Source organism: Apis dorsata, unplaced genomic scaffold (assembly GCF_000469605.1).
Source record: "Apis dorsata unplaced genomic scaffold, Apis dorsata 1.3 scaffold_132, whole genome shotgun sequence".
Lineage (NCBI taxonomy): Eukaryota > Metazoa > Arthropoda > Insecta > Hymenoptera > Apidae > Apis > Apis dorsata.
The window spans coordinates 579,866-593,139 of NW_006263425.1; the positions used below are offsets into that span (position 1 = coordinate 579,866).

The 13,274-nt window shown below is 22.7% G+C and overlaps 2 protein-coding genes across 2 annotated transcripts in view; one reads left to right on the plus strand and one right to left on the minus strand.

Annotated features, from left to right (window-relative positions):
- Positions 1 to 4,316: 4,316 nt before the first annotated feature.
- Positions 4,317 to 8,589, plus strand: LOC102671354 (WD repeat-containing protein 82). The gene is made up of 2 exons (XM_006613041.2): positions 4,317 to 6,857; positions 6,924 to 8,589. Exon 1 carries the CDS (start codon positions 4,731 to 4,733, stop codon positions 5,676 to 5,678), a length of 948 nt encoding a protein of 315 aa, XP_006613104.1. The 5' UTR covers positions 4,317 to 4,730; the 3' UTR covers positions 5,679 to 6,857; positions 6,924 to 8,589.
- Positions 8,590 to 10,358: 1,769 nt separating this feature from the next.
- The window catches only part of LOC102675091 (aspartate--tRNA ligase, mitochondrial), a 3,237-nt gene continuing 321 nt past the window's right edge, over positions 10,359 to 13,274 (minus strand). Inside the window, exons 2-12 of the mRNA XM_006613073.2 lie at positions 13,167 to 13,185; positions 12,942 to 12,963; positions 12,569 to 12,820; positions 12,123 to 12,491; positions 11,880 to 12,056; positions 11,589 to 11,768; positions 11,411 to 11,518; positions 11,134 to 11,331; positions 10,853 to 11,065; positions 10,601 to 10,784; positions 10,359 to 10,521 (exon numbers count right to left, since the gene is read on the minus strand). Of these exons, the coding sequence (XP_006613136.2) occupies positions 10,361 to 10,521; positions 10,601 to 10,784; positions 10,853 to 11,065; positions 11,134 to 11,331; positions 11,411 to 11,518; positions 11,589 to 11,768; positions 11,880 to 12,056; positions 12,123 to 12,491; positions 12,569 to 12,820; positions 12,942 to 12,963; positions 13,167 to 13,185 (1,883 nt within the window). The 3' untranslated portion in view covers positions 10,359 to 10,360. The remainder of the gene's footprint in view (positions 10,522 to 10,600; positions 10,785 to 10,852; positions 11,066 to 11,133; positions 11,332 to 11,410; positions 11,519 to 11,588; positions 11,769 to 11,879; positions 12,057 to 12,122; positions 12,492 to 12,568; positions 12,821 to 12,941; positions 12,964 to 13,166; positions 13,186 to 13,274) is intronic.

Genomic DNA, 13,274 nt, shown 5'->3' on the forward strand with positions numbered 1-13,274 from the left:
TGTGTAACTATGAATTACGAATTAATAATTGGCCTGATGAATTAAGCAATTATACGTTTATGCACCGCACAATCATTACACAAGTTACAAGCACAAATTTTAAGCAAAGAAAAAAAATATTAATTTAAAATTTTATATAATAATTTATGAAGTATTATAAAGCTATAATCAAAGTACTGCAGTACATTGTGGACAAGAAATATCGCGTATTATATTTAAATTTTAAATAACTATAAAATAAAACTAAATGTAAAAATAAAATGCATTGATACATGTATATTAACTATTAATGTACATGTATATATATATATATGCATATTATATGTATTTTTTGTATACGTAAATATTTATATATTTATGAATTTAAATTTATTGCTTATATTTGTCGCGTATCTAAACAGTGTAATTTTTAAAAAAAGATATAATTTAAATTAATTAATATTCTAATTTGTACCAGCCTAAACTGCTGTTTAAGTATATATCATCAATTTCCCTGAACCTCTGAAAATTTTTATTACAAATTTAATAAAAGAAAATTAATTTATAACGAAATATTTTATCGGATATCAATTTAACTGCTATTTATTTACAATAGATGGATTCTAAAATATTTTAACATTTTTCCTCTTCACAAAAAATAAAAAATTAGTTATTGTTCATTAATAAATCTATACATTTTTTATATATTTTTACATGGATCATCAATAAGCATTGAGTTTATAATCATTAAAATTGGCAATTCAAATTTAATCTTAATTTAAAAAATTAGATTATATTGTCACAATCTGAGCTAAGATTTACGTAACAGCATTATACAAAACAATATTATATAAATAGAGCAGAAAAAAATAATATATTATTTATAAATAAAATCTCATCTTTATTTGATATCATTTAATATCTTTATTTAATAATAATAAATTAAAAAAAATAAAAAAATATTCTTTTTTATTAGTCGCATTTCTTAGCTCAGTGACATAATAATTTAATAAATACAAAGGTTGTATAAGGTGCTATGTATAAATATAAGTACAAGTTTTAGGTTCAGGGACCAATAAAAGAGCTAATTGCTCTATGCAGCAGTCTTCTAAATAATTGGTTTGATTTGGATAAAGTATACTGATTAGAAATATAGTAGTATTTTTACAAATGCTATTAAAATTCCTGCTTGATTTTTATACATGCCTTTTTATTGGCTACTTTTTTCAATGGCTTTGTAATTTTCAGTATACTTTATGCAGAGCTTTACCACAATATATGTTCCTTACAAACAAATCATTAATAATGTCTTTTTAAGAAAATATTAATTAGAAGACATTATAATTATTATAAATATCGTAATTGTTATTGTTGTTGTTATTGTTATAAAAAAAAGTATTAATACTTTTAACAAACTTGTCATATAGCAATGCGTGCCAGAACTGAAGCTTTCTTTTGATATAGATCTATTTAATAATTAACTAATAACTATACGAAGCAAAATGAAACACAAAAATTATATTTTTGGCTAATTTAATTTTCTATGCAATATATTGATGTCATTATTATTACTGCAAACTTTGATTACTTTTTGCAATATATAATTTTTTAAAAATAAATTATGAAACAAAATATGAAAATAGAACTATATATTGTGTCATTCTTATATAAAAATAAGGAAAAATAAGAAATTCATTTCTATATTAAAAAAAATTATATATGATTTCAATATTAATTTAATATCAAAATTTTCATTATTCATTACAACGAAAACAAAAAAGACGAAATATAAAATTATACAATATAGGCAGCATAGATGTATGATATTACATAATTAATTTATTAATTTAATTATCGATATTCAAACACGAAATATTTTGATTAAAATAAAGTGTTTCGTTTTTACATTCCATAAGTTTAATTATGTGAAAAAAAATATTTATTAGACTAATTTTCAATAAATTGTAGATATTTATTTATATAATATTTAATAACGATACCAAAAAATTTGTTAATTTATTATATAGTTCATTTGATTGATTAATATAATAGATTTATACAATTCTAATGACAGTCAATATAATAGCAGCCTTATAAAAAAACAAGGAAAATTTTATTAAAGGATAATCTTAAGCTTTAATATTCTGAGGCTACATTCTATTTTAGAAAGTATACAATATAAAAAAATTTATGCAAAATAAAATGAATTAAAAGCTATAGAAATTTAAATATATTATAAGAACTAGTATTAATAATTTTGACTTTTGCAAAGCACACTTAGATGTAAATACGTATATGTTTTTAGCTTAAATTTATAAAAGAAAAATATAAACTGCATAGTTCAAACAAAAAAGAAATAAAGGCTGTAAATATATTGAATTTGATACATAAAAAACATTTATATCTAGCTCTAATTGCAAAAATGCATACCTATTTTCATATGATTATAAATTAAACTTTTAATGTAATTATATTATATCATTATTAGGCACAATTTTTTTCATTAAGTTTTATAATGTTTTTAATAAGTAATTTTCAATGACGAAATAACGAAATGTAATTTCAAAAAATATGTACATATAAATATGTTTTGCTTAATTTGATGTAGCAAAATCTGCATTTAAAATTTACATACTAAAAATATATCATACAATAAATGAAATTGTTCTATTATTTTTATAAATTAATTATACATTATTAATTTTTATAAGTTATAAAAATATAAAAGCATATTATTATATTTTTAATTTTCTATATTGCCAATTTCAAAAAATATAAACTACTTTGCGATAAATATAAATGTATATATGTAATATGTTCTGATACTACAAATATACATGAAATATAATCAAAACAATAGATTTTATTCGAAATTTTTTAAATATTCTTATATCTGAAATTATGTATGATAATATTATTTTTTTCAATAAATTTAAAATATATTTTTTGTTATTTACAAGAACATATAAATAATTATAATTCAAAAAATTGAAAAATTGAAATTAATTATCTAGATATATTAATATTATAAAAATTTTCTTCTTAATGAAATAATAATATAACTATACAAAAGTTATAATTAATTGAAACAATATTCACTTACAATTTAAAATAAAATTGTGAAATCATTAATTAAAATAATTTCTTTACTGTTAAAATAATAATCTCTAATAATTTTATAAAAATGTAAATTAATATTTTACATTAATATAAAAAAATATGTGTTTCGTCTATTATAATTTTGTAAAAAAAATTAGTACTTTTCTTCTTTATATTAATATTGAAACATTCATTTAAAGAAAGAAAATGAAAATATTATTATATAAAAAAACATTGTTTTATGATAATGAAAATTTTATATGATTATAATGTAACGGAACTGCACATGAAAATTTAACATTCATTGATATATAAAAAATTTTGTAATATTAATGTATCATTCTATAAAACCTTAAGTTGCAAAAAAATAAATAAAGATAGTTATTTAATAAATAACACATTTTAACACAAATAAAACATTTTATTTTTTAATTATAAACTGTTACTAATTAATTGTATCTAATGAATTTTTAAATTTATAGGAATGCAGGTATACCAATCTTAAATATATTTTATATTTGGTATCTATATATTTGGATCTATATATAGATTTATATATTTGATATGAATATGTTTTCAATGTATTTGAATAAAAAAATGAAAAAATTATTACATAATGTGTAAAAATAATTATAATAAAAAAATTTAATAATATTTAATCTTTATATGAAATAATTAATTATTTCACTTTAATCATCAATTATTTTTTTTATATAAATTGTAATTATATTAAATTATTATTATATTTTAATTAATATTAATATATTATAAATTATATTATAAAAACTATATAAATTTAAAATATATTTTACATAGTTTAAAAGTAAATTTAAAAGTAAATTTAAAAGTAAATTTAAAATATATTTTAATATTCTATTATGGATATTTTTTGTTAAAAAAATATATATTTGTAATATTCGTATAAATAATGATTTATCATATTTATATGCAATAAAATACAATATATCTATAATATTCGATTGTAATAATATAAAATTATTATTCAAAAAGACATTAATCAAATTAAATATCAAATTCAAAATTTCAATTAATAATATTAAAAAGATATTGTATTTAAAAAATTACAATTCATTAATTAATAAGACATTTATATAAATTTAAAATTGTAATTTCTTTTGATAAAATTAGTTTCTTCGAAAGCAGAACTATATTGACGTCAACGGAGATCGATAGCTTTACTCACGGTATGAATCTACAATACTTGAAAACGTTCACGGTAATTTGTCATCCATTTCTCTAAACAGTTGGCAGAATTTGTGCGTGTGGTGTGCGCTAGTCTGCCGACGGCGTCCGTTCATAGAAAAGAGAGAAGACATAAGAGTCCTTTGTCAAATTAAAGGAAAGTAATTTAGTTGAGAAGAAATTTTAATAGTTAGACAAAAGAGATATCAAGAAAACTAAGGGTAACAAAGTGATAGTTCAGCTGCGTTTTGGATTTTTTGACCTCTTGAACTCCCCGCGGGTTTTTTCTTTCCCGCGAGGTGAATAACAGTGGTACATAGCCAAACCCCTGACCCCTCTGAAGCTTCGCGCCTCGGCGCCTAGGCTATATCAAAAGGAAGGAGAAAGAAATTGCGGAAGCGGGGAGGTTAAGAGGACGGCACGAAAGGGAGAACGCGCCGTCCATCACCATGAAGCTCGTTGACCACGTGGTGAGGAGCTTCAAGGTGGCCAAAGTTTTTCGTGAAAATTCTGATCGTATAAATAGTATCGACTTTTCACCAAATGGGGATACTTTGATCTCTTGTTCAGAAGATGACCAGATCGTGATATATGACTGTGAGAAAGGCACTCAGGTGCGTACAGTCAATTCTAAGAAATATGGTGTAGATTTAATCCATTTTACACATGCAAAGAACACTGCAATACATAGCAGTACCAAAATTGATGATACTATTCGTTATTTGAGTTTGCATGATAACAAATATATAAGATATTTCCCAGGTCATAGCAAGAAAGTTGTATCACTATGCATTAGTCCTATAGAAGATACATTTCTTTCTGGTTCTTTAGATAAATCATTAAGATTATGGGATTTACGTTCACCTAATTGTCATGGTGTTATGAATGTTTCGGGACGTCCAGTTGCTGCATATGATCCAGAAGGTCTTATTTTTGCAGCAGGTGTCAATTCAGAATTTTTAAAGTTATATGATTTACGCAGTTTTGATAAAGGGCCATTTGTTACATTTAAATTATCTCAAGAAAAAGAGTGTGATTGGACAGGACTAAAATTCAGTAGAGATGGTAAAACTATTTTGATCTCTACAAATGGTAGTACAATTCGTTTGATTGATGCATTTCATGGCACACCATTACAAACATTTGCTGGCTATTTAAACAACAAAGGAATTGCAATTGAAGCCAGTTTTAGTCCTGATTCACAGTTTGTATTTAGTGGATCTACAGATGGCAGAGTACATGTATGGAATGCAGAAACTGGATATAAAGTTTGTGTGCTTAATGGAGATCATCCAGCACCAGTTCAGTGTATTCAGTTTAATCCTAAATATATGATGTTAGCATCTGCCTGTACTAATATGGCATTTTGGTTACCTACTGTTGATGAAAGTGCATAAAATCAAAGCATCAGACTTTGGGCAATACTCACAAGAATTTATCTAATTTTGTGCAAAATAGAACTGAAAATTACATCGGTTCAAGAAAGAAATGACAACAAAGAATTCTTGGGTATTTTAAATGAGCAGAAATTGCATTTATATTATATTCAAAGTTAATTAACCGACGTATGAGACGCCGGTGTTGGAACAAACCCAAGAAAAAGAAAATATGCCTATAATATTCAAGAGATCGGCCCGCTTGGCTTATTCGCTTGCTTCGAGTATGTCATATACTGTTTATGTATTTTGCCATCTTCATCATCATCGTCATATACTCTGTGGCGCGATGAACGTGACCATAAAATATCTTGTCAATATTTAAAACTATCTCTTTTTTCTCAAATTCTATACAAATACTGTTAGTTTTGGATATGTCATCTTGTGTACATAATTTCTTCTTGTGTACCTGTGTGTAGCATAATGATACAGAATTATTCATAAATTACAAAATTTAAATTATATATCATCAATTGACATTTGCATAGTCAATATTAACATTTTATTATGTGATATTGATTATGTGTTTGATAATATTTTAACAAATCTATTAAATAATTAGATTATTTTGATTTATTATGTCCAATAAAAAATTAACATATAATACACTATTAATAGAAGGTCATAAACTTATTTATAAATTTTTTAATTGAACAATTTTTTCATTGAATTTATTCATTTGATAAATTTATAAAGCACAAAGAAAGAAAAATATATATATATAATATTGTTGTATTAATATTTAGAAGAAGAATTAAATTCTCTATGTACACATGAAATTTTATAATATTCAAAAATATATGCATCACGTACATTTAATTCTATAGTAATCAGTTCATAAAGGCAAAAATGGCAGTCGCTGATATCGCGCATGGAGAAATTATGATCATATTACATTAACACATATCTCAACAAATTAGTTTCATTAATTAAATTCCTCAGTGACCGTCCGAAATCAGGGATATTTTTTGTAACCTCATTATGAACGGGCGTTCATTTGAAATTCAATATCGTTGCGCGCAAGAATGATAGATATCGAGCTTATTTATTGTGCGCAATAAACGTGTGAAACGTTTTAAATAGATACTTTGTTGACGGCAGTAATGTATCTCGTATTTCTACGACTTCCATGCGATAAAGGTATAATAATTCAGAAAATATACTGCCAATGTTGGCACTTATGTTATTGTATATGTATTATTCTAGATATGGTATCGGTTTTAATCTACATGCGTGGAACCGGCGGGCCGGGTGAAAAAACATTCGATGATAGTAGGAAGTGCAGTTAAGTCTAATCATTTCAAGTAGTTCGGTAAATTTTGACGTTTATATCAATGCGATACATCTTATTATAAGTCAACAGGTGCATTGGAAAGGACAGGCAGAAACAAAAATCGAAAAAAATTGGACAATCCATCTTTTTTATATCATGTAATTGTATTAATTGTAATTAAATAATTGTTCTGTTTTATTGTATATGTAAATTTATATATGGTGGATTATCGAATTTATATTATTTACTTAAGCTAAAAAATCTGGATATTGCAAGAACACGTCAAAAAAATATTTCATAAAATTGTGTAATTAATTTATACTACATATTTACAACAGTATATTCTGTCTGTTCGATTATATAGCCCTGCCTTCATCATACGTGTATATATCATTCTATTCACAGTGTCCTCTAGAGTTTCTAGACGTTTTCCTTAACATACCTTATGCAAGAGTAGGTGGTTATACTATTCTATACAAAAAGTGCGCATATATGCGTAACATGTATGATTGCATATTTGTGAATTGTCTATTGATTCTATAATGATGTATGAGTGTATGTATGAATGCTCTTTGTATGTATTGTATTCGCTTGTATATCTTCGAGTTCGGCGAGCTCTTGAATGCATTACGTATATGTCAATGCTTGAGAGTTCGTTTCATTATGTAAAATAGTATTTTTCTAAATGGCGAAACAGTGTACGCGTGCAAAGATTGCGATTTATGTTAGACAAACTGAAGGGATACGATTGTTATTTAAAAATGTGTCCTGTGTAATTAAAAAAAAGAAATGTTAAAAAAAATGTTGATTTCATGAAATGGATTAAATTTACTGAGTACCGAAAAATAAAGTCAACGAAATCAAGTCTTGAAAGTATCGTGATCAATCCACGTTTATAGATTAAACACTTTCATACTGCCAACTATAATTGAGTAAATGTTCAAGCCAAGAATATCTCAGATACGAATTTCTATAATTCGTGCAACATGCGAAACACTGTGTTCCCAATCGGAAAAAATGACAACTTGTATATACTCTAACAAGTTATGACGGAATATCATTTGATTGATAATTAACATTCTTCCGTGACCGAAAAAACCGAAATCGATTATTGATCAATTTTGAAATGGTTATAATTTCCCAACTGTTTTCATATTTAAAATGTCAATCAGGAGCGTAAATAAATAATTCCTTTTTATTGAAAATTTTAAAAAAATTCATAACATTTTATATATAAAACAAAATGATATATTTCTTTTTAACATCAATTTTTGTTTATTGTTTGTATATTTACATTTTATTATTCATAACAAAGATACATAATCTATAAAAAAAAGATATTATTTGAGCAAGAAATTGTTTACTATTTACTTATTTAATTCAATTTTTAACACATTTATTTATTGAAGTAGAAGACAAAAAATATGTCTAAACTATATATCTAATTTACGCTCCTATCATAGTCGTCGATTTATGCGACTACTTAACATAGGGATTTAGAATTGAATTAAGATTAAATATATATCGTATCGAAATTGAATGAATCTTAACAATTAGCACAATTGGAAGAGCGTTTTATTAAAATGCATGAAACAAAAATTAAACATGATTCATGAAGCAATTTGTCTAATTGTATTATATATAGAAACATTTATCTAAAAAGTTCTCTTTGAATAAATTTTAAATTTAAATTTTCCTACGTTAAGTTTTCGTACGAAATAATGTTAACGTTATGTTTTATAGACGAAACGTAGTCACGTTTAATAATAATTTTTAATTAAATTTTACATTATTCTGCGCAAAAACTAAATCGATTAATTAATCTGTTATACGTAATACATTATAGATTTTTAGAGAACTAGGAACATACAAAAACAAATGTGTCATTATAAAATATAAATTTCAGTTGAAAGACTGCAATTTCTTCCAATAATAATTTAGAGTACGCACATTTTTTTTATTATTTATATGTTTATATTTTATCACAATTCAATTGCATTGTAAAACTTTCATTTTCTTAAATTGTTAAACAATAGAATGAAGAGTGATATTAAAATATTCTTGAAATATGTAATTTCAAATCATAGGATTTTGAATGTGTGTACTCATAATTTATTTTTTCATTGTAAGCTATATAATTTTAATCATGTCTTGTGCATAATAGATGTAAAATGAATAAGATATATGATTATGCAATTAAACATTTCTTAATGAATAAAAAGAGACTTTTCATGTTATATTTTATGAAAATTACAGTAAGAATTTGATTTCCAAGAAGAAAGTTTTTTAATTGCATTTATCTATGTTCCAGTTCACGAATTATAAATCAAAATAATATGGAAAGATTTCTTCCTACATTAAATATAATAACATATCAACGTTAGAAAATTTTAATTAAATCTTCTTAAACATATTCATAAAAAAATTTGATAACCATGTATTGATTTAATTATTCATTGCGCAGATAATTTTTTATTTTCCTTAAAAACTATTTGAATAGAACATGAAATTTTATTAAAAAAAAAAATTCTAATAAAACACTTTTTTTGTACATTAAAATTTGGTCTTATCATTTTATTTCTATACTTGTTTCGATTAATTATTCTTAAAAACAATTTAACCCTAATAAAAAAATAATTTGTATTTCTTTTACGTATACATTATATATTTTTTTATTTATGTCTGATCATGTTTATATTGTTTTATAAAATCATAAGTATGATAATGTTGGATAGCGATTTTAATTACTAAAATTATGTAACACGTGTATTAATATACCTAATCACATTTATGCAGTAAATTGATGGATTTTCTAGTAATTAAAGTTGTGCAAATATTATTAATTATGGTATATATGTAATTCCCTTTTTCATGTAATAAATTTATCATTTATGGTACATAGTTGGTCATACATTTTGTTCAGATGTAATAATTATGAAAATGCACTATTAGTTTTTATATTTTTATTGCATTAATAAGATTTTTGTTATTTTAAAGTTATTTTATATTTCATGATATTATTTTCATTATTGGGATATAAATGAGTATGAATAATATAATAATTCATAAATATAATAAATTATAAAATAAATTTATAAAATGAATTTAAATAAAATATATAGTATTTAAAAATTATATTTATTTTCGTTAACAGAATGACATAAAATTAATATTATAAAATAATATATAAATATTTTTCATTTATATTATAATCATATAAATTTTGCTGTAAATATGAATTATTAAATTAATAAAAATAACTGATGATTTTCATAAAGTGTATAAAAATTATTAAAAAAATGTGACTAATTAATTTTTAAAATTATTTTTATAATATAACAAATATAAACGATATTTTTTGACTATTGTTTTATTCATTTATCGTTCGTATGTGATACAATTGTTTTTCTTCTTCAGAAATAGAAACTGGTGCTCCTGACATTAAATCTCGTCCTGTCATTGTTTTTGGAAATGCTATAACATTTTTTATATTTTTTTCATTACATAATAAAGATATTAAACGATCTAATCCTAAAAAATAATTTAATATTTGTTTATTATCATATCGTATTATTGAATATTGTTGATATTTAAGTTAAGAATAAATTACCTATAGCAATTCCACCATGAGGTGGAGCACCAGATTCTAAAGCATCAAGAATGTGCATTAAGGATGATTCATTTATCTTCAACATTTTTAATATTTGTTTTTGTAAATTTGATTTATGAATTCGAATTGATCCTCCTGCAATCTCGAAACCATTCATAACCAAATCATAATGTAATCCTCTAACCTATAAATAAATAAATAATTATTTCATTTATTAAAATATTATTAAATTTATTAATTAATCAAAAATACCTTTAATGGATTCTTTACAAGATGTTCTATATCATCTGAATGAGGTTGTGTAAAGGGATGATGCATAGTTTCTAATAAATTAGTTTCAGTATTAAATGAAAATAAAGGAAAATCAGTGATCCATACTAATTCATTTTTATTAGTACGAATTTTTTCACCTTTATTTTCCAAAAAATTTGTAAATTCAAGACGTACTTTTCCTAATAATGATTGCTGTAATTTCAAATATGATGGTAATATATATATAATTATTGAATATTAAAAATATAATTAATACTTACTGTATCAACTTTTTCTCCATAAGCTAAAAATAAAACATCTCCTTCTTTCAAATTTAATTGTTCTTGTACATTTTCTTTAATAATACTTGTTATAAAGGATGATTTATTAGGTATTTTTGTTTGGATTAATTTCACAAAAGGAAAATAATTGTTTTGTAGTTTAGATATAGCATCTTTAACAGATTTTGTAAGAAAATTCTAAAATATATAAAATTTATTATAAATATAAAAAAATTAGAAAATGAGAAAATTGTAAATATATATATTATAAACATACATATTTCTCAGAAAAAACTAAAGCATAAATTTCAAATTTGTCACTCTGTTCTATTTTTAAATTTTGTATTAATGCTGAATAATTAATTGATTCTGTCAATCTATAGAGCTGAAATATTAATAATATTATTTATAATATTATTTTAAAAATATCAATGAAAACTGTATTTATATCTTACTTGTTGTGGTATACGTAAATCTGGTTTATCTGTACCATATAATTCCATTGCATTGTCATATTTTATACGCTTAAAGGGAATAGTTAATTCATGCAATTCTTCGGGCCAAGAATATACTAATAAATTTTCAATTAATTTCATTATTCCTTCACAATCGACAAATGACATTTCTATATCTAGCTATAAAATAATATATTTGTAAACATTGATTTATTATAATTAATTATAATTATATACACATACATGTGTGTGCATATGCACACATATTTATTTTCAAATAATAAATTATACCTGTGTAAATTCAAGTTGTCTGTCATGCCTAGGTTGTTCATCTCTATAACATCTGGCTAATTGAAAATATCTATCAAAACCACCCACCATTAATAACTGTTTAAATTGTTGAGGACTTTGTACTAATGAATAAAATTGTCCTGGAAATTTTGTTGGGACTATAAATTCTTGTGCACCCTAAATTTAATGATAAGTTTAAAAATCTCAAATAAAAAATGACCAATATTATTTTGATATACATACTTCAGGAGTATTTTTAAATAATGTTGGAGTTTCAATATCTACAAAATTACATTGTTTAATTAAATATTCTCTCATTTTCATAACTACTTTTGAACGTAATCTCAAATTTTTTTGTAATTGAGGATATCTTAATGATATATATCTATATTTCATTTGTGTACTTTCCTTTGCTTTATTATAATCTCTAATAATAAATGGAAGATTTGAATTTGCCATGTTTAATACTTTTATAGATTTTATTTCTACCTCAATATCTCCAGTTTTCATGAATTTATTCTCTTGATCCTTTGGCCTTTTTAATACTCTACCTTCTATACTTAATACGCTTTCAAAAGTCAATTTTTTAGCCATTTCTTGTAAATCTTTTTTCTAAAATAAGAAATAGATTCTTCAATTTCAATATATTCCAAATTTTCAATGAAATTTATATAGTTTTTTTCACTTACATGTTCTGGTATAATGAGTTGCGTAGAACCATAAGAATCTCTTAATGTTAAAAATTTATTAATTCGAGAAAATTCCAACCAACCATATAAACGAACATTTTCTCCTATATTTTGAATTGTTAATTCACCACATGTATGAGTTCTTGAAACGAATTTATTAACTGGTTGTACATCTTTTTTTATTAACTTTTGTTTTTTATAAGCTAAGTCATGTGTATAAATTATTATTGTTAAAGGATATTTTGTTATAAACTAAAATAATAAATTTTTATTTTTATTTTATTGTTATTGTTATTTATTATTAAAATATAAAATATTTTAAATTTTATATTTTTTAATAATATTATAGTTAATAAATATTCGTATTACTTACTTTTTGATTATTTAAATTATTTATGAATAATAATGATGTTTTATGTAATGATTTTATATAATTGTGAAACATTTTTATAATAAATAAATAAATAACTTTATATATTATAATGAAAAATATTTCATATGTATTATACTTTATATCTAGAAACTTTTTTATAATTACTATTATATTTATACATACATAATATACAAATATCATACCATCTTATATTTAAGAAATTACTTAAAAACTATTGAATGTACTTGTTAAAAATATGTTTCAATAACAAATATAAGTATAACAATAAATAATTTTATTTTTTATATTTTATAAATATATATTATTAAATAA

What these genes read in the sequence shown, in the direction of transcription:
- LOC102671354 (XM_006613041.2), top strand. Translation starts at nt 4,731, where the DNA reads ATGAAGCTCGTTGACCACGTGGTGAGGAGCTTCAAGGTGGCCAAAGTT.